Raw genomic sequence first — 22,139 nt, forward strand, 5'->3', positions numbered from 1 at the left:
ACAGCGCGATTAATACGCCCAAATAGTTGCGGTGAACGGCCCGCAGGGGGGTTTCTGTCATTTGTTCACTATTTATTGTTATAATTATGCTTTTTATATCTTTAATTTCCTTCGGATATTTTATTTATTCTTTTATTTATTCTTTCAGGATCCGGGGAACTATGCGAGGCGGGGTGAGCTGGTTCTCCGACCAAGGAAATGCTGTCTGTCTGTCTGTCTGCCCGAGAGGGCTAGAAGGGACCGAACGGGAGTAAAGGCGGAGGAGTGGGGGAGGAGTGGAGGAGAGGAGAGGAAGGGAGCCCAGATGCGGGTATGATATCGAAACGATCGTTCGGAATCATCAATCACAGCTAACCTGATATTATAGCACAGCCGCACCCCGTTATCCTGATAGCGGGGGGTCCGGAACAACTAGGAGGGAGGGGGTCAAAAAACAGACCTCATACCCATCACTAACTATGTCTTGACAAATTCTCACAGGTACTGTTGACACCTCTCAGGGAACATATTCAGAAAATATACATGCAGCCCTGCCCCTGAAGTTCGCCCTCTTTACCCCACCCCCGGTGGTAGACGTCGTGAGTTTGTATGATACCAACGCTAATATTTTACACTTTGCTGATGATAGTTACTCCTCTAGCCTCGATCACCCCTTGTGCTAACACTGCCTCCTCTACTCCCCGAGCATACTTCCCCTGGGAGCTATCAGATGACCAGGTTAAATTCCTCTGGAAACGGGGGGGAAGATTTCTCGGGATGCCATACGAGTTCGAAACCCCTTTTCTGGTTCTACGGGCCAAGCCCGGTGGTGGTTTAGAGTGCCACAGATTTTGTAAGGTTCAGCGGGGTTTCTGGCTCAGCATGGTCGGATAGCGGGGTCCGACGGTACTGCTGTATTGGTATGGGAGAGTGCTTGAGCACTTGTAGAGCTTGGTTCGGCATTTTTCTCTTCTCCTCCCCCTTGGCTCCCGTGGGGAGGGGAACTAGATCCCAGCCAGCAAGCAGTCCATGTCTGCCCGGCGGTGACCAAGCAGCCAAAGCTTGCAAGCCCCCGAAAGCGAACACGGACCAGCGGACTGGGGGTAAGTGACCGGAAACAAAGCGAGAAGCCGGGCGAGATGCAGTGAACGCCACACATGCTGTAATGGGAAAAAAACGCCGACATGCATGACGAGAAGGTTGGACCACTCCTGCTGAAGGAATAGCATCAAGGGGAAGGTGGTTGAAGCAGCAGCGACAGCACGGGATGGGCCACCTTCTCCCACCGACCAATTCATACCTCAACTCAATGAGGAGAGGAGGAGAAAGAGATGAGAGGGGAAAAGGGAAAGGGGAAAAAGCAAAAAAAATCCTGACCAATACATGCCCGATATGGGACAGCGGCCTACCTACCTTCGGGGTGACTTACATACAATAGAGGTCAAACTACCGTACTGTACAGTTGCTAGACTGTATCCACAACTCTACCTGGAGTACAGTTTGCTAATATCGTACAAGAGCGGTACCTCTTTCTTTTTTCTTCTCGGTCCTTCCGTTCTCGAAAAGGGAGACAACGCATCTGCACGGAGATAGATGGTGTGTCTGATATCTGCAGAACGGGATTCATAGAAAAATGTCGTGTATCTTGGGGACACACACGCACCTACATATTCGGTATCATACCATACCATGTCACTTACGGTTCACATCAAAGCGGTATTACGGTAGATGAACACACTTGCCTTAGCCTCCCTCCTCTATCTCGGCGCGACCCAGCTGCTATCTCAACATACTACATCTGCCCCCCACCCCACACGCAAGGCGCCAATACGGATTTTCATTGAGGTCATGTGACTGAATGAGGGGCGCTCGGGTATTGATCAGCAAGAGGTGTCAACCAGATCCGCGGGAAGAACTGAATCGGATACCAGTATATGCGCCTGCCTGGCTGAATGGGTGGACCATAGAGGTTTAATAAATGTATTTTATAAACAGACTGATAGGATACAAGTACTGCACTGTAGGAGGCCCTTTCGATATTCACAATCATCGCAGACCACTTTCGGGTTGGGGTCACCTCTCTTAACGGAAATTACTTGCTGAGGATAAAGTAAGCATTTGTTACGTTAATTGCAATATGCGGTAGTTAGATATTCACCCAGTTTTGCGTGAAAACGCTCGACGGGATTGCAGATCCAATTCAATGTGGACAATCCCGCGAGATCGTTGACGAGGCACCGCCGACCCGGCTTACGGCCCCGCGAAACCTTGGTGACCCGGGGAATCGAAGGATCCCAGAACCGGCAATAGTAAGTAAGTATTTAGAGAATTCCCCTGGCTCATAAAGAGGGTCCGTTTGACTCTCAGGCGCCATATTAGTACCCCAGTGATAGCGGGGAGCAATACCAGTAGTCTTGACTCCTAATGGCCAGGATACCCAGTGAAAGGGTTGTGCAGGTAGCCATGCGTTGCTTGATATGTACAGTACAGTATGATACAGGTTATCCCCAAGTGATCCACACACTTTCGTAGGCTAGATGCGATCGAGGAAGAAAAACGAAAACTATTGTTGATACGAGTGCCGTCAAGCCCCCATTCACGGCCAGCCGTGCGGTATTATACTACAAGCTATACTAGTAGACTACTTACTGGTCGAGAATATACTGCGCAGTGGAGTACAGCACCCAACTCGAGTGATACTTCTCGATTCTAAAGCGTTCTGCCACGACCTCCTTCATCACAGTGACAAAACAAAAGACTCTCTCCATACATGCAAACAAGGGTATGTTACACTAGCAATCATAGCCAAACCCATACTGCCTACTCAACCTCTTGTTATCATATTATGTACAGTACTAGTACTGTACAATACACAACATAGCACGATAGGCTACCGGTAATTGAAACCGCCACAGCCAAGTCCCCAGAATGATGTTACCACTCACCCACCTTCTCTTCCTCCTTCCCCCTCCGCTCACCGGCCTTCATTCATCCATCCGTTCACTCATCGGCTCGCTTATCTCATCCTTTTCAAGGGGAAGAGAAAAAATCTAGGTCGAGACCCCGATTTTCCACGATCACAGTGTCTCACTTTACACCTAGCGCCGATTCGTCGCACTGAGTAAACGGGTCACAAGATCTGTGTTGCCGTCAGTAAGTTAGAATGTTTCCCTGAAGAACAGTACCGGTACCTGTACTGTGCCAGGCATGGGTGGCAGGTGGGCTACAATGGTGCAACGGTGTCGCAACGCACATGCATGCCAAAGATCAATGATCAAATATCACCTCGTTGTTATAGTCTACCTCTGGCTATTGCATTTATTGAGTGAAAATTACCCACGGCTATTGCTGCAGGTTTCATCTACCTTCATATTGAATTCGAAGGCTTAAAGTTGTTCGAATGTTAATCTTTTCGGACAAGAAATGCGTGTTCTGGATTTTGGGGGCGTTGCGGTGAACAGCCTGCAGCGTTGCATGGTGTTGCGCCATTTTTGACTACCACTAGTACAAGTACTCGAGTAGTAGTACAGTACAATACGGGGAAAGTACCCAGTTACCTGGTCAAATTGGATTCAGAGCTTTGTCAGTATGAGGGATATATCACTAGCATACACAGGCAGCCCGTGGCACATGTATACGGTTAAGCTGGGCATCTCCCAGGACTCGCCACTCTTGCCCCTCTTGTTTGTCATCTATGTTAGGCCTTTGCATCCCGACAGAGACTTCCAAGAGACTTTTACGTTATCCTACGTGGACAACTTCCAGATATCAGTGGTGTCCAATTCGTTGTATAATAACACTGTGTTGCTGGAGAGGGAGGCTGGGGCAATGATAGAAAGAGCCCATGGCCTAGGGTTGACCTTTAGCTTAGCCAAGACGGATTTAATGCACTGGAAGAGAAGGAAGAAAGGTCCTTGGCCTAAGCAATCAATAACCATACAAGCATATGTTGTCAAACTGGTAGGTACCCTAGTGAGGTGGTTGGGATACTAGTTGGCGGATAATGGGGAAATAGCACCTCACTTCACTAAGTAGCTGGTGTTGGCTCAAGCGGCTTTCTGGAGGATTCAACAGTTATCAAAGTGTAACAATCCCCCTTCAGATGGTTGGTTCTTGGTAACAGGGAATGATACTTCTCTTCTTCTTTCTTCTTCTCGCCTTACGATAGCACTAGGCCTCTGCCTATGTTACCAATAGTACAAGATCTTTGTCTTCTACCAGGAACGCCTATTGTAAGCTTTCTCTAACTCTTCTTTGTGAAGAGCTTTCTCGGCATAATAATAATAAAGGTTGTTATAATAATAAAGAGTATAAAGGTGTTTTATATTCATTAAAGTAATAAATAGGAAAAGTATTTAGAACAAAGCATGAAAAACCTATCCTCTTCAGCCATACTAACCTCCTTATATAGTGTTCTTTCCACCCTAAGTCATGTGATCCAAAGTGGTCACATGCGTGAAACTAAGTTATAATAAACTAGTCATATGACTAAAGTAGTCACATACTCAAAACCCATGACCTTGTAGTAAGGTCATATGCGAAAACTCATAAACCAATCATAACATAATAAACAAGTTATATGACTCCAGGTAGTCATATGCGCAAAATCCATGACCTCATAATGAGGTCATATGCAAAACATAAATCATATGTGTAAGACATACCTGTAAGGCATACTTGCAAGGCATACTCACCAGACACATATCCCATGACTTATAATCGAGTCATATGTGAAACATAACAAATCATAACATAACAGGTCATATGACCTAAATAGGTCATATGTGCAAAACAATAACATACCTATGACTAATAATCATGACTCATGTGAAAACATTTTTCTTGCCAAGCCACATTTGTGACACAAAGCCTGGAAAAGTCCTGTCATCTTATGGAGCTAGGAGGCTGGCAAAGGCAATACTATTACCTACACTGTTGTAAGATGCAGAGATTTTGATTCCATCTAAGACAATAGTGGATGAGGTGTAGAAATTTTGAAATAGGATAGCCAGGTGGGTTACCAAGGCCTTTTATGCTACAAATGTTGTGGTACTCTTAGCTGAAGTGTAACGTGTTCGCAAGGTGCTAATCACGTTATCGATAATAGATACGATAGTTGGCAGGTGGCCTGCTCTTCCAGAGAGGAGGCGAGAGCTGAGAACTAAAGGAGGCTTCGAGGGTGTACTGAGGAACAAAGAAGTAACCGTTCAACCAAGTATATTGAAATACTGTCTGTCGAAGTCTGCCTTTTCTATCGTAGAAACAGGCGGTCTTTAAATACACAAATCTGTTCATGTCTAGCATGAACGAAACTAATCAAAGGTATCAAGCGATACACTTTGGTAAAACTTCTTAAGTATCAAAGTGATACTTAAAACAAAACATAAAACAAAACCAAGTATCAAAGCGATACTTAAAACAAAACATAAAACAAAACCAAGTATCAAACGATACTTAAAACAAACCAAGTATCAAAGCGATACTTAAAACAAAACATAAAACAAAACCAAGTATCAAACGATACTTAAAACAAATCAAGTATCAAAGCGATACTTAAAACAAAACATAAAACAAAACCAATAACCGAGTACCCGTACCGGTTACATGAAGCCTGTCTGGACCCAATTATATTGTACCTAGAACAGATGAGAAAGATAATGGCTGTTTGGTTAGTAGTGGTGCTTCCTGAGAATAACATGGCAATAGCTATACTCTCAATGAGTTTCCCAACACAGAGTCAACATAGGGTGGTAATGAATCAGAGGTTGGCCTTTCATCTTAGAAAGAGAGGTATGAGATCTAAGGTGTAGACTTTAACCTTGACAATGATACAACAAGTAAGACTCCTGATAGATGAGGTAGTAGCAATGGCTGCCACGGTGTTCTATGAGCTTCAAGTACCTAATAAACCAACCAGACTTGTTTAAGTTACATAAGAGGATACTTCGGCATATGTGAAGGCGAAGAACAAGGTGCGTAGTGAGATATGTGTAACATTCCTGAATCCTTATTACTATATAGCAATAGGCAACAATATCTTTTATATATTTATCTCCTGCTCGATAGTTCTTAGACTCTTTGGCCTACATTACCAACACTTGCTTGAATAACACCTATTATTATAAATGGATAAGATATTATCCTTAGACTCTTGAGAAATGTAAAGGATAAAAAGTGTAATGATGTTTTATTCATATAAAGTAATAAGTAAGAAAATAACTTAGAACAAAGCATGAAGAGCCTATCCTCCTCAGCTGTACTAGCCTTCTTATATAGTACTCTCCTCACTAACTCTAACTCTGATGACTTATAACTATGAGTCATGTGAAATTCTCGTAACAAGTCATATGACTCAAGTAAGTCATATGCATGAAACTCATGACTCATAATTAAATCATGTGCAAAACATAATAAATCATAATATAAACAAATCATATGATTCGAGTGAATCATATGTGTAAAACCCATGACTTATAATTGAGTCATAACAAATCATAACATAAATAAGTCATATGATTCGAGTGAGTCATATGTGTGAGACCCATGACTCATAATCAAGTCATGTGCAAAATCCTGTCATACAAATAACAATATGGAAGAGATGAGTAGAATGAAACTACACCCTTTATTATAAATACAGATCCCCCTTCAGAGAATGCTGAAACTTTATAGTGATTCTGAAGTTCCAAGGTGGTAGATTACACCAATGAGTGCTTGCAAGAGTTACTTAGGTGTGCAAACGGATTAGTCCAATCAAGACAGTCCCAGAGAGTGTGGTAGATGCTACCTTGAGGACGAGACTTAAGAACATGTTATGGCCTGCTCCTCTCTTGTTGGAGCCAGGAGGGGAAGGCATGAGGGCTGCTAGGACATGGCCCCAAATTCAGAGGTATGGAAAAGTGGAAAGAAAGAGGTTGAGCTAGTAAAGGGTTTGATTTCCTATATATTGAAGTACAGGATAAATTTTCTGACAAGGATGGGGGATTTTCCTTTTACAAAGAGGGTGGCACTTGCATCATGAGATTTGGAACTGTGTTGGGCAGAGTGATTGGAGTGACTTGGTAATTGTTATCACTAAAGTGTTATTTTATGGGGGTTGAAGTTTCTTTTGTTTAGTGAGGGGGTTTTTAAGCCATACCTTAGGGTGCTTGCCATGGATTTTCCTGTACTTAGTACAAATAAACCGCGGATTTAACAAAAAAAAAAAAGTACAGTACAATACTCGTACTCGAGTACTAGTACAGCACAGCGCTGGAGGCTGTAAGATCTCTCGAAATCCACCATCCGATCGTCAGCGGAAATCACCCCCACCAGCACACGATAGGTTTAGTCTACCCGATTAGGAGAATTGTGAATATGATATCATACCAGTTGGTGAGATCTAACACGTCCGGTCGACTGATCTTATATCGTGCTGTGGAAACACTAATCCTTCTCGGGAGCTTTCGGCCCCGACCCCGGAGATTACATGGCTGGTGGAGATGGCGGATTTCAAGAGATTTTAGGTTACTGCATATGCGGGGCACAGTAGGCCGGAGGTGGGCGTGATTGGTGTGGATCGCAATGATATGAAGCGGTCCCGGTGTGCCAGTACCGGTACTGTATTAACCCTTGAGATTCGCTATCTCTGTCAGCTCGCTAATCTCGTGACTCGGAGACAAAAGTCCTCGGGAAGGATCAGTGCTTTCCTGACATGGTCCTTTGACTGTGTTGGATCTCATTAACTGGTTTTCGCAGTTCTGCTAACTTGCCAAACTAAACCTGTCGTGGGCTGATGCCGCGATTTGCGGGAATACTGGAGACCTACGGAGAAAACAAATCGACAGGGCTTTACGGTCCCGTATCGGTAGGTGGAAAGTATGATACTCGAGTGTAGTGAGGAGGTAGGGGAATGTCGGCTTGGGTGCGATGGTTCGTATTTCTTTTTTCTTTTCTTTTTTCCTTTGACAAGGCGCTGGACTTGTTCCTGGCAAGGAGTGTTGTACAAGTACAAATACTCGAGTGCTGGACTGGCAGCACTAGCACAGTACTCGTACGGTACCCGAAAGCAGGGATTAAGGAAATATGGTAAAAAATCTGCGCGTATCTGAGTGCCAAAACGGAACATGCCCCATGTTTTCGGGTCATGGGGCAGGTAATCGAAGTTGGGGTGGAAGTATGAGAAACTGGTTTGGATTGCGGGTGTAGCGGGAGGAAAAGTAAGCTACCGGTATGTTAGTGCATTGTACAGTACTGTTGCACCAATTCCTAGCGGTATGTATCTTCTGTGCTGACTTCATCTGACTTATGATGATACTGCGATATCGTGCAGTATTGGCGCTTCTAGAGTGGTGTTAAATTGGACGAACAGGTGGGTGGGCGGCGGTGATGTGATGGAGGGAGGGGGAGAGGGGGAGGGGGGTGGTAAATGCTGTGCTCGGGTAGGTCTGCTTTGAAGTACTGTACTCATGGGGAGGATCTACTCTATTTGGCTTGCCTGTGTTTGGGGTGTTAATTTGGTAGTATGCACAGTACAAAGAGAATTAGGAAATCGCGCGTGATTCTCCCCGCTTTCTTCTTCACCTCTTTGAAGCCCCGTTGATCCGCCGCGCTTGAGACCATTCTTTGTACTATTATTCCAATAAGTGATAGGGAACTAGAGACTGTTTCGATATTTGAGCCATAGCCTCAACCCTTTCGATATTTGAACCACGAGCAGATTTCAGATCCAATATCAGTATTCCGGCACCATTATGATACCCCCCATAGAGCTCTCCCGGTAGGTCATCAAGATATGCTAACCACCCAAGTCCGGACGGTGGCAAACCGAACCCTGCAAACTGGCATACCGGTTTCGCGAAGTCCGCGCCATGGCAGGTAGACCTCGCAAGAAATGGGTCTAATATTGCAACCCTGTTTTTGCGCCACTGGAAGGTCGGAAATGGCTGTATCAGGCGGGGTGTGTTGTATGAACGCCTATCCGGAAAGGGTGGCATTCCTTGCTAGCTGCGATGGAAAGTCAAATTCCCTGGTTAAAGGGAGTCGCTGACTGTGTTTGCCCTGACTTTTTTTTTCGCTGCCCCCAGGATTTCTTGCCGGATCTTCATGAATCCAGGATTCTTGCTACATTCCTTGGAAATGCCGTCGGAGATCCGATTTGCCTGTTGGGCAAGCACGACAACCCTTCCTTGGTTGGGCTCTGGTGTATGCTCGGTCTGGGTGCGAGGGGCGGCGGCGGGAGTCTCGGACTTCCTAGGAATACGGTGATACAGACTAGACCCTGTCGACAGATTGCCGAACACTCTACAGTACTCTCGTTGCCTTCCCGGAACGTTTGCGAGTGACTCAGGGTATGATGGATAGAGCAGGGGGGATTACCGTGGATGCGGTGGGGGGATGACAGGTCTAACGTTAGCTACCCGGAAGAGAGTGAGAGAACATTTTTGCTTCATTGGCACTTTCGTGTACACCCCCGATACTTCTAACGCTACCTACCTCCCCCTAGCTTATTTCTTTGACCTATTGGCCTGCTATTGAGTAGAGTGCTGCTCCCCGAACCCCGATGTTGGCCCCCCCCACACACATACAAAGAGGTCCAAAATTGAATCTAGTTTGTGTTCCCCCCGTTCCAGGTTAACAGCTTGTGAAGCGGAAGTGTGAACAACCTAGAATACCACTTTTATCCACTCCTATTTTCCTTTATTTAGCATGTCGCGAGAAAATATAGTTATCGCAGAGCTTATTGAAGCAGCGAGTGACTGGCGGTGCACGAATGAGGTTTTTTTTTCCCTCTCCTAGGGCCTATCGATACAACAAACCACTATCTCGCAAGAGGGCTACTCGGCCGTAATTCTCGGATTCCCTCCCCCTCTCGTTTGGGTGGGGCTTTCCGAGCGGTCTGCTAGAAGGGCTGTTTGAGCTATCTCACTGCATGCCCCCGACTTTGTTGCGCCTGTCATAGATATTTGGAGATGCAGTTGAGGTGCTGCTGCCCCAATACACTGGAGCTTCGCGTACAGTTGACTTATTGGAGATATTGGGCTTCCGGAATCGCGCGCGTGCTTTGAGCTTGCGCTGGAGATTCGTGACTGGTCTTCGTGCTGGCGCTTTCACATCCTGCTGGATTTCAAGTTTGTCTTTGATGCACTAGTGTATAAGACAAATCCCTTGGCAAGAAATGCAGCTTGGATAGTATCGGACGGTTCTGGGGGAAGGAGTTATGGTTGGGATGATAAAGAATGGTGTAAGGATCTTGATATCGTTGTTGGAAAGTTACTCATTTCTCCGGGGTACCTACCAAGTTGAGTGTGATATCATCCTTTGGAGTACTGTACATATAATTTAGTAACCAATCTCCTAATCACCGGTCTTTGTTTGACTTTCTTCACATTTTGCGTCCTAGCCCTTTCTCTATACAAACACCGAAGGATAGACAGTACATAAAAAAATGCAGAAGACCTGGACCCTAAGGAACACGGAACTAGGGAAAAAATAGCCAAATAGAGAATAGTGAGGGGGGGTTCTGGCGCAGGCTCCAATGCTCAAATCTCCCTACCGAGTTTGTCGGAGGTGAGTCATCGATCTAGGTAGAGAGATACTGCTGAATGATTAAACTTACTGATTTTGGTGTCGGTGGCTGATAAAGGCGTATAGGCTGGTAGTGGCACTCCCGCTGCCAATAGAGCCTCGCCATGATAGTACCTTTGCGCCGGAGAAGTTTGCGGACAGGGCTGTATGTACGTATCGGTAGATGGATGTACTAGTATACAAGTGGAGTCTGTTGCCGAAACGGCAGGTACGGAGATATTCTCGGAGGGTAAAATGGATCAACCGGACAGTTGAAGCTTTTTTAGCCACAGAGACAAGCCCTTGACAACAGCTAAGCAGAGCTCCCATCGAGGGAGTATCCTCGGTATCGAGACCATTCGATCCTACCTCAACCGCAAGGATGTATCGCAGCTCACCCACCTGCAGCGGCCGGTCCGAACAGGAGACCCCATCAAAATTGCCATCCCGGGTCTTGACTTCTCACCGCCCTGCGCTTTTATCCTTTTTAGAGTTTCATCGCATGCATCATCAAGCCTGGGCCATTGGTCATTGCCCCCAGCCTTTGCCTCCTGCGGGAGATGGCCATTTCAGTATGGGGTTGCCTCGATATCCAGAGAGAATAACCGGGGTCTAGGTACATACTTTATGTCAGCGGATAGAGAATTTTTACGGTGTCATTTATCCTACGTATATGTTTGGGAATACATCCCGTGATACCCGCCCCCAGAACCTCACCCATTCCGTCGGGATCTGTATCCTCATCAAGTCTGACACGGATAAGAGATATCTAATTATATCATCGTCCACGACCTATGGATATAGAGGTTGTCCCCGCGACGGGAGTTTTCCGATCTTGCCCCGGATGTCCGGCCTTCTAGTCAAGGACATTCGAGTGCCTGGCGACTTCTGGACAATTTCTCTAAGTGACCCAGCACACATTCATTCGCCCAGAGCGTCGATGCATAAAGGTGCACCGTAAGCACGCGATTGTCTAAAACATCCTAATAATTTCCGGAAGCTGCAATCCCCGATCACCAACACCGGTTTCTGGCCTTCAAAGGCCTAGACTATCTCTTCTAGTACTTTCCGGTCCACCGACAACCTGCTTCAGCAGGGCGCCTATCCTATTCCTTGCGGATTGCTCCTTCCAGGCGGTGAAGTCGAAATAGGGACAAGGCAACCGCAACATTCTGTCCTCTAGCCCGATCATATAAAGCGTCTATCACCAGCGAGTTAACATTGCAGCTTATCAGCAATAATACCCTATTCTTTCTTTCTCCTCCCAGTGATCGTCCAGGCACCCTGGTGTCGTATGCGAAGTTCGAGTAGAGGTGAACGGGCATGGATTTCAGGCCGATGATGAGGAGTGGTAAAGTTGTGTGATGCCTTAACACCTGTAATGAAATAGTGAAGCGTATATTATCACTAGAAGCCTGAGAGATCCCCACAGCTTGAAAATACTGCAGTCTGTAGATTATGGACCATTGAGCGCTGGTTCTGGTTGATAGGAATTCCTGAGAGCCGAGAGAAGGGGACCATTGTGCAGTCTTATATACTATGAACAGTCCAACAAACCCACAAGAGATTTGTGAACCAACGTTTGGTGCCATTTCCATGTCTAAAAAAAGCTCACACTCTCCTTGCTTCGTAACGTTCTTCTATCCCAAGGCGCGCTTAACCATTCCGACAGAGACATGGGGGGCTACCCCGTCGCGCAATCCAGATAGTGTTTGGTGGTATGCCCTCCCGAGCCCCCCGATTAGGCGGCCCCAGTATCGATCATCTTGGGTCTGCAAGTTGATGGGAGGTTTTCTCATGGCCCCTCGTTTGGTATCGATTATAGAAATCTTGAACTATACTTTTAGAGCTTCCGATCTCACAGAAGGAAGATTCCCCCTCCCTCAGCTGTGATAATTCGCCCTTCCTCATAGTCCACGAGGCAGCCGCCCCCTAAAGGCATGGTTGTGGAGTTGTTGACGGCTGTGGTAGCGTTTGTCGGGGTGTTTCTTGGCAAGCGCCGATTGACGAAATGCTTTGGTCCAGCACTGCGCGGTAAAAGCGCTTGAAATCTACTGATAATCCAATAGTGCATTTCGACAGATTTTACCGCACTATACAGCACACACAAGTTCTCTGCTAGTGGTGCCGTGAAGGCTGGCCCCAGGTACCTCTGCATCACATCAAGAACTAACCACCTAGAGCATCAGGCTTCGATAAAGCCAGCCCGGTTGTCGATTAATGATAGCCCCACGATCTCGTACCAGCTTCTCCGGAGGTATGGCGAACCAGGAGTTCCGACCTTCAAATCTACTACCCCATATCCTCCCAAGCACAGTTGGAGGTGTAAACTCCTCAAAAACAGTTTGGGGTGAGGGAGATACCAATACCCAAGGACGACAATCCGTTTTGTCCGTGAAATTGTCTTCAATCAAAACCCAGGAGTCCATTTGCACTTTAACTAATTTCTTCAGAGAAGGGTGGGCTTTCTTCCCAGAATACGTTGCCCAATTCTGTTAGTGTTTTAATGGCACTGTCTTGAATAACTGTTGGAGCTCTTGTGAGATTCAAACAGTTCATCTTTTTCTTATAATATACACACAGCAGTTGACGCGACATCATGCTTGTTAATAATAAGACTCTCAGATGCTAGAGCATGCGCAGTTGTGTGCAAAATATCATAGCATGAAACTCGAAATCCATAAGCATTTTGAGCCACATTTTTTAGGAGAGGGTAGGAGTTAGGCCTCAGGTTGGCTGTTGGTCGATTTGGCAAATTAGAAAAAATTAAATTGTGATCGTTTTTTCCGTGCGGATGACTGTCTATCCCTAAATCTCTCCAATCGGGGTTGATCGAAAATTGATCGAACTGCGATAGAAATGCATTTGTCAAAGTCCGTACGACGTTAGCAGAGGTCTAAGCAAGGACAACTCTAACGCACGCACGGGGACCCCGGACGGTCCAGAGAGCAACTATTTACGTACATACCTTATTCAAACATCTTTACCATTCGCACAGCCAGTCAAGGGGAGATTCAATACTAGGCTCAAAATCATTTATCCTAGAGAAAGAGTAGTGGTTCGCATGACGTTAGTAGAAGTCTAAGCAAGGACAACTCTGACGCAGACGGGGATCCCGGACGATCCAAAGAGCAACTATTTACGTACATACCTTATTCAAACATCTTTACCATTTGCACAGCTAGCCAAGAAGAGATCCAATACCGGGTCCAAGTGATCTATCCTAAAGAAAGCGTAGTAGTCCGCATGACGTTAGCAGAAGTCTAAGCAAGGACAACTCTAACGCACTCGGGGACCCCGGACGGTCCAAAGAGCAACTATTTACGTACATACCTTATCCAGACATCTTTACTGACTGCACGGCCAGTCAAGGAGAGATCCGGTACTGAGCTCAAAGTAATCCATCCTAGAGAAAGAGTAGTGGTCCGTATGACGTTAGCAGAAGTCTAAGCAAGGACAACTCTAACCCACACGGGGACCCCGGACGGTCCAAGGAGCAACTATTTACGTACATACCTTGTCAAGAGTAGATAAATCGCGTCTGGCAGGATAGAGCGGAAGAAATAGGAATCGCAATGGAAAAGCCTGATAGAGGTAGTGGTTGTGAGGAAACAATGTTGACTCCACGTGGATGTGGTGGAGGAAGGAAGGAGGGAAAGGATGGGAAAGGACGGGTGGGGGTAGTGCTCATATATACCAATTTCGTGAGCCCTAACTTGGAGGCACTTGGTGGAAAGTGGTAGGGAGAAGGGCAATCTAAATTGACTTACTTTTCATAAGAATCTGATGATATCAGATATCTCTGCGAAATGGGCATTAGGGCACTACAGCTTGTTTGTTCACAGAACATCACTCGATATATTTCAGGGTTGGCTTGTGGATCCAGTGATTGTCGATGATATGATACCAGCGCAAAAAGCTCGGCCCTTGGCGATAGCATGGGGGATTTTCTAGAGTCTGGAATTAGGATTGCAACTACAGGAGCGGCGAGATGAAAAGGAGGTTCGGCAGAGAGAATAGTTTTGTCAGCTAGATGTTCTAGTAAGGCGAACTCCACCCCCTTGTTTACTATAGTGACGCATTGCCTTGAGCGGTGTTCTTGTGAGCTATGGGGATTGTGCCAGTATTCTTCTGTTACACATCTATCAATGTATCATACCGGTGCCTAACAGGCTTCTGTCACACATGTGCAATCCTCGACCCCCCCCCCCACCAATTCCTAATAACCTCACATGCAACCCTACCAATTTTCATCGGAATCATCACTGGCGTTCACACTGTGGCCATTCCGTTATTTTTGCGGTTAGTGTTTACAATCTTTCTCCCTTTGAGGATGTACCTTCTCCCATCATATAATACATTCAACCTTTAATAACACAATATCATCACCCCTAACTCCATGCGAAACAGCAATAATGAAAAACCGAATATACCCACCAACAGCATAATTATCCGTTCCCACGGTAACACTGCATAATGCCCAGCTGCCCCGGTGGCTAAGGCGTCAAGAACGAATTAACCCCAGCGCAATTAGCAGGAGCCCAGGAACTCGATTCCCCCACACAGAGTTTATTGTTGAACAATCAATTGCGTAGGAAATATCATAGAAGCTACAAATCCTACCTTGCGACTAAGAGATCGGCACTAGCCATCCTTAATTATGCAGTGGAAAAAATGGCTCCTGTCACAAAGTGGTAGAATTCGACCCTTCACCATACACAGAGGGGGAGGCCAACATCACGAAAAGAGCAGAGCCAAAGCAAGAACCAAAGACAAATCCAAAAAAAAAAATTGCATCCTAGCTCTAGAGCAGCAAGCAAGCTTATATCCCGAACACCATACAAACCCTCCAGTCCGAAGGTGACAGGATTGGTCTGCGAGGGCGCGAAATTTACCATCAAGCCACCATTTCACCACCTCAAAATTGCTGGCTTTGTGAACACTATAATAGTCCCTCAAGGGACCCAGGCATGAATAGTCTAACAGTAAAGGGTGTAAGATTCGTCCGACGGCGCAATGGCTGCAGCGGAGCTCGAATTTGTCCAGGAATTCCATCAACGAAGTGAAGGATGGGTAATACCTTTCTTTACATGCTACGGCGGTGCCACCACTCATTGGCAGAAAAGGGTTGGCAAAACTATTACCTTGCCCGATAAGCGAGATCTCATGTGACACACTGGTAGTTTGAAAATGCCCGGGGAGTGTTGCTTACGGTATCATACTGGGGTGAAGCTATCATACCTGGTCCTCGGGAGTTGCTTCGGAGTAGGATAACTCTAATCCCCATCCTATCGCTAGGGACCATGTCTCCGCATGCTAATCTCACTGCTTCATTCTTAAGATAAAACCGTCACTCATCATTGAGCGCAGCTTATGCCCTATCGGGGTGGAAAACACTAGCAGATAAAAATAAAACTATCATAATTATTATATCCACATGAGTACAGTACAGCATTCTTTCCGTCCAAGAAATCCTTAATTAATCCAGCGCTGGCGCTCGTGAAAGGTCCATGTCCGCGCCTTAGACATACTACCTTCCGGAGGGAAGACATGATACCCTGGTACAAACCCTTACAGCGTTTCACCAGCCGCACTATGTATAAAGCCTCCAAATTCACTTCTCTAATATCCCTTCTTGGGGACATGAGGAAGAAAGCTAACATCAGGAAAGGGAAAAATAGGTACATCAATAACGGCTCTCCTCCACACTCTTCTCCCAATGGGCAATTGAACTTGGAAGCCTGGGAAAAGCAAGTCTGTCAGACCTATCTCCAGCGGTAAAGTATCATCCCGTCCTAACCCGTATCTACAAAGCTTGAAGGGGAAGAAAGAGAGAAAAAGAATAACGGAAAAAACAAATAAAACGGACTGAAACAGCGAGAATTCAGAGCCCGGAAGCAATACCCGGCATGCTAAATTCGCCAAAATGAGACCAGTAACCACAACAAGAATGCCATGATAAACAAGGCTGCGGGGGGCAGGGTTCGGAGCGGTCACCGACTCCACCGTATATCCGGCAGCCCAAAGTCGGCAGCTTGTCATAAAACGATGGCAAATATAACAGGAGTATATAATACCACAATCCACAAATTGATAATCCCACCCGGGCATTGCGCCATACTTCCGGATCGGCGTTGGAAGTATTAGCGGTACGCACGGTGCGCCGTCGCCTAACAGGGAAATTCGAGGACGTCAGCGAGCTCACAGTGTAGAGAGGATGATCCACTGTGATACCAGGTGATTCATGTGGAACCTCTCCTACCAGAACCGGACCTCGTGGGAGATCCCGTGATACCACGCGAGGGACCATACATCGCGACCTCCGTGGTGGGTATGGATCGAGTGAAATCTCGTGATTGAATATTAGGAGGCTACGACAGCATAGCATTCGTCCGGCCGGCGGAAGAGGGCATGACAAGCAATAAAGCGGAGTAATGTACGAGCGGTGAGTTCATTGCAGTGTCGTCGTAGACAGTACTTAAAGCCCCGCTAAATCATCTCATTCCATCCCAACCACTATATTATCGTATGATACAACACAAATTTAATCACCAACCCACAAAAAAAACGAAGAAAAAAGGAGTCACCAAACAAAGCCAACTAACAAGAACCTCCACTCCCACCTCTACACCCCCTCCCTCTAATACTCCTCATCCTCATCCTCCATATCCTCCCCGTCACTATCCCCTTCCCTAAACACCCAAATAGACCTCTCCCCCTCCGGCCCGTACGCATGATCGAACTCGAGCCAGAATGGCTCTGTCTCCACACCCCGCTCCTCGGCCAGCTTGTCCATCCAGCGCTTCACGTCGAACGCGATTGCCCTCTCGCGCTGCTGGACTTGGCTATTATCCGGGTCGTCCGGCACGTTGTCGATTTCAAAGAATATGCCGATGTTGCCTTGCGTGGCTTTCGGGGGGATTGACCCCTTGCTGCTGTTGCTGTCCTCAGTGGAGACGAGGCGGTTGTATGAATCTGAAGTTCGGAGGTGGGAGAAGCTGGCGCGGAGTTGGGTGATGGGGCAGGTAGTGAGCTTTGTTATGTTGGTTGTTTGGTTGGCTTTTGGTGGTGGGGTGTCGAGTGAGGCTAGTCTGGGTTTCTTGGGCTGTTGTTGCTGGAGGATGGAAGGGGGAGAAATATGGGGTTTGCTATGCCGCGGTTCCGGTTCTACAGGTTCGGGACTGGGTCCCTGATCAACTTGACCCGATAATGCAGCCGTCGCTTTCAGGAACCTATTCTTATGCGGCGACCTTGAAGGCTGGGCCCGCACAAAGTCTGGATCGTCATCGTATCCTGGCGGCGGCTCATCGTAATCGACCTCTCGGTCGTCGTTTAATCTCCGCCGTTTGGGCTGTTGGTCCCGAACAACCCTCGGGACGCTCTCCGAGGATGGCTTTTGATGTCCCCCTCTCTGCGGCCCCTCATCATCGTCTATATCTTCGTCGTAGTCTTCGTTTATTGGTTTTCTGTGCACTACCGATGGCGCGGCATTTTGTGGACTCTGCCGGGGCGCTTTCTTAAGCCAACTCTGCATGATTTCCGTATCACCTTGGGGAAACGACGGCGATGAACTATTTGGAGTTGGGGGCATTGTGATCATCCGTCGCGAGGACGATACAGGAGTCACAGAGTAATGAAGAGACGGTGGAGGACCAAATTGAGGGGACGATCTAAGATTGCGCGGTGGATCAATGACGGTTGGGGGACGAAAGGTTCGTTTAGTCACGCTGAGACCCACCGCCGGTGAGAAGGGCTGGTTAGATCCTGATGCGGGGGAGTTCATCTTCGCAGCGGTCCAGGGGTTCGAGATGGCAATATCTCTGGCAGCTGCCTCATCAGCCTGTTCCTCAGCAAGGTCACTCCGGACCTGCCTTTCCACCTCGTCCAAAACTAGATCACTCTCGTCTTCGTCGTAGCCCGAAGACATATTAAAGCCCCAGTTTGTCGGCCTCCTTCTGGGCGTTTGTACCATCTGAGCAAGTGGCGCAGCTGGGGGGGTAGGCTCTTGATTGAGCTCCCCAGGGCGTACTGATCCAGGGGAGGGCGCATCCGTTATAGAAAACATTGGGGGTCGCACGCTGCCATCCCTATTGTGTGACCTATGAGGGCTTTCTTCCCGTGTCTGTACAGGCGGTGCTTTTCCTGGATTGGCAGGTGTGAGTCCCGCTGCGGGAGGATCCTCATCAAGCTCCATCATCATATTCACCTGTTGTGCTGCCATTTCTTCCTCATCCTCATCTATCTCAGGAGCTTCTGGGGGTTTAGTCGTGCCAGGCTTCGGGTCTCTCTTCCTAGCAAGCAAAAGCTCAAAACCACCTGTCATCATTTCTACGCTCTTCCCCTTCCCTCCAGATCCACCAGGACTGCTCTTAGTCTTTAGTTCTCCATATAAGCCCTTGAAAATCACCTCTACAGCTCCGATAACCCGGTCCGCGTGAAAGAACATGACGTCGTCCTTGGCCGGCTCAATATTCGGATCGTAGGCCCCAGGAGGACAACGCAGGTTAAGATAGAGGAAAGGATCAGATATGGCAGAATCGGGTAATGCAGACTTAAGGTAAGATTTATACAACGACAAGATTTGCTTCAGAGTGCCCCGAGCGCACGATACCGGCCGACTGTCCACAAAAACAAAATTCGTACATTGCGGCTTCCTACATATGATTGCGGGATCTGAACCGGGCTTCGGCATAAAGGCTTCTATGCCGATTTTCTGCTCTCCCGAACCGTCCGTGACCTCTTCATGCTCGGTATTTATCCATTGACAAGTAGCGACGATCTCTTTTCCAACAGCTTTCATAACCGCCTCCGAAACCGACTTGCTCGGGGCATATACGATATCCTCGCTCTGCCCACCCGCTGCCTTGCTTTTCTGCGGTGGTGCCAGTACCCTCAATGAGAACCGGCAAGCTGGATGTGAAAGGTAATACCTTTGCAACAGTGTCCTCACTTTGGATAAGCTCTTTTGCGCACCCTTGATGGCGTTCTACCCCACCGCACTACATTAGCCAGCGCTATCTCCCGAAACCCTCCCGCTAATAGCAACAGCAAGGGCAACAGTACCTCCCGTCTTACAGGCAAAAACTTAAAAAAATCCGTAACCCGCACAGTAGTCCCCTTCATAGCACCAACCGGTTTCCTCGCGGTAACCTTACCCACCCGGTCACAAGTGCAAGCCATTGCAACCTTCTCCCCCTCAACCATAGTAGTGATGACCAGCCCGCCCGCCAATTCCGCAGCACTAGCCAGGGCCTCCCCCCGGAACCCCAGACTGCGGCAGTCCTGGATTTCTTCGAAGTCCGTGATCTTGCTCGTGCAGTGCCGCATCGCCACGAATTCGCGATCCTCGGTGGGGATGCCGTGGCCGTTGTCCTTGACCTGGAGGACGTCGAGGGTGTTCTGGGAGACTTCGATGGAAATTGCAGTCGCTAAGGCGTCGAGCGAGTTGTCAAGGAGTTCTTTTATCAGTGAGACCGGGTCCGTTAGTACCTGGCCCGAGCCAAGAGCTCGGACGGCGGTGTCGGGGAGGGCTTGGATTCCCATGTTTGATTTCCCCCCACCTCTCCCTTATGGACAGCGTACTCTCGCCTATGCAAATCCGTTGTCGAATGAAGGGTTCGTGATAAAAGGCGTCACGGTCTGGGTTGTGTGACGGGTGTTCGATTTGGTGGGATCCCCCGTTGATGGGAAGACGCGGTTGAGGGTACAGTAACGCAGATGATCGCCCGCCGTCACGTGATAAGCATCACGTGACTGCTGTGATGCGTTATTGCTTCAACATCCCTTCACCAAAATTCATTTATCATACAAGGGTCAGGCATAGAAAAGGGGTGCGGAGTCCGGGGTAAACGTACTCGAGTGTGCTGCAACCAGCCAGTCTGGAAACCATAATCTCTTGACAGATACAAGTGAGCTGGAGGCCAGTTACTTCATCCGCCGATCACATCTCCTCAGAATCGGCCGAGGTAAGAGGAAATTGAGATCCTATCAGAGTCATGTTTCCCAGGTATGCAACTTCTACCGAAAATTTAGTTACGCACTGTGAGAGAGACTGTGGATATGGTGTCGAGAGGGGCGTTGTTCTTCTCGGGATGCGGTAGAGACCAGCGGGCTCAAAGACATGATGAAGACCCACTCCACGCCTCTCATATTGAGAACAGGTCCAGCACCTAATCCTACCGCAGAGGATCATAAATCGGAGTGAGAAACCAATCCCTGAAACGTAAGTGATAACCACAAGCACCACGCCACAAGCACTTGTATCAACTGGACCCTGGCAAAAGCATAATGTTATCACACTCAGATATCCGCCATTAAAAGCTAGAGCAGCTCATGCAAGAGTGTACTCGAGTACTAACTAGTACTCGTACAGTTTCCGGTTCCTCCAAAACATCCCTAAGTCTCTCCGACCCACCCCCCCTACCCTCCCATTGATACATCCCCGCATCTCCACACTCGACCAACTGCCAACCTCACCACCCCAATCAAGTTATCATAATATTATCATATCATATCCACACGTGAGCGACACCCGTCAACCTTGGGCCCAAAACACATACCCAAACATTTTTCCTTCACCAGGATACCCTAGTATTATAATAATACTATGATACTTCTATGCGCTATTATTTTCCCCTGTGCTAACAAAACACTAAAGCAAACCACCTGAATGCCGCTAAGGTGTAACCTCACAAATGCAATTCTTACTTCCAGAACATCGCCGAAAAAAACCCATACATTCTAGTGCCGTGCCGCACCTTACACCCTAAGTAACTCTACTCCAAGGCAACCATGTATCTCAACGAGTGACACACCATGACCGTCATAACCCCCCCTAGATATGATATACCGCTAACTATGGTACCCAGGCAACGCCTAAGAACATTCCTTTCACACCCGGGCCCTGAAGGCCAAGCGCTGATAAATGACCCGGGAGAACGGCCAGAAATGAAAACTGGCTGATGAGCGACGTAGCCAGCTCTGGATTACAGTTGTACGGGGTGATGGACTACTTCCATTACGATCTGCATGTAGTCCTGTGTCTAGATTTACACGGCACGGTACCGCCGAGTCCTTGTCAGGCTTCACCTCCACTGCTGCCTGGGTACTGCGATGTGCCCTTGCTCATTCCGCTGCGTTACCGCCGCTATAGGCTTCGGTGTCCCTGAAAGCGGCGTCAAAGCTGGCTCTGTGTTTGTAAGACTGATATCACAGTTGGTTGGGGCACCTAAGGGTTTTGTCGGGTATTGCGAGCCAGGTGGGCAGGGCTCGGTCGATACATTGGTGTAATCACATACCGTGGGTGACGAGCTATGCGCTACTCCCTTCATCTCAAGATATCTCGTGAGTGTACTAACGGAACTCTCGAACTTTTTCTCTCTTTAGATGACCTTTCCTTCAGAGTTTCACCAGGGGCTGTATCCTCCGCAGGTACTACTCCCAAACACCTCGAGTCACTCACTTATCACCATCGCATCAGCTCCGCATCGCAAACCTCCACAGCGCAAGCGATAGTTCAGAAAGCATACTTTGTCCATTCAATAAGAGTAGCTACCTGTATCTACCTACCTACAGACTACCTACCATACTTTATCCCCCCCCCAACTGATTACGTA

The 22,139-nt window shown here is 47.5% G+C and overlaps 1 protein-coding gene across 1 annotated transcript; it reads right to left on the minus strand.

Moving 5' to 3' along the window:
* Positions 1–18,095: 18,095 nt before the first annotated feature.
* GSTUM_00008427001 (uncharacterized protein) lies at positions 18,096–20,067 on the minus strand (the record flags this gene model as incomplete). Its single annotated transcript, XM_002840033.1, has 3 exons — positions 18,096–18,194; positions 18,263–19,510; positions 19,588–20,067. The coding sequence occupies 3 exons, from the start codon at positions 20,065–20,067 to the stop codon at positions 18,096–18,098; spliced, it is 1,827 nt and encodes a 608-aa protein (XP_002840079.1).
* Between the last annotated feature and the right edge of the window lie 2,072 nt (positions 20,068–22,139).

The sequence above is a fragment of the Tuber melanosporum genome, assembly GCF_000151645.1.
Source record: "Tuber melanosporum whole genome shotgun sequence assembly, scaffold_47, strain Mel28".
In the NCBI taxonomy this organism is placed as follows: domain Eukaryota; kingdom Fungi; phylum Ascomycota; class Pezizomycetes; order Pezizales; family Tuberaceae; genus Tuber; species Tuber melanosporum.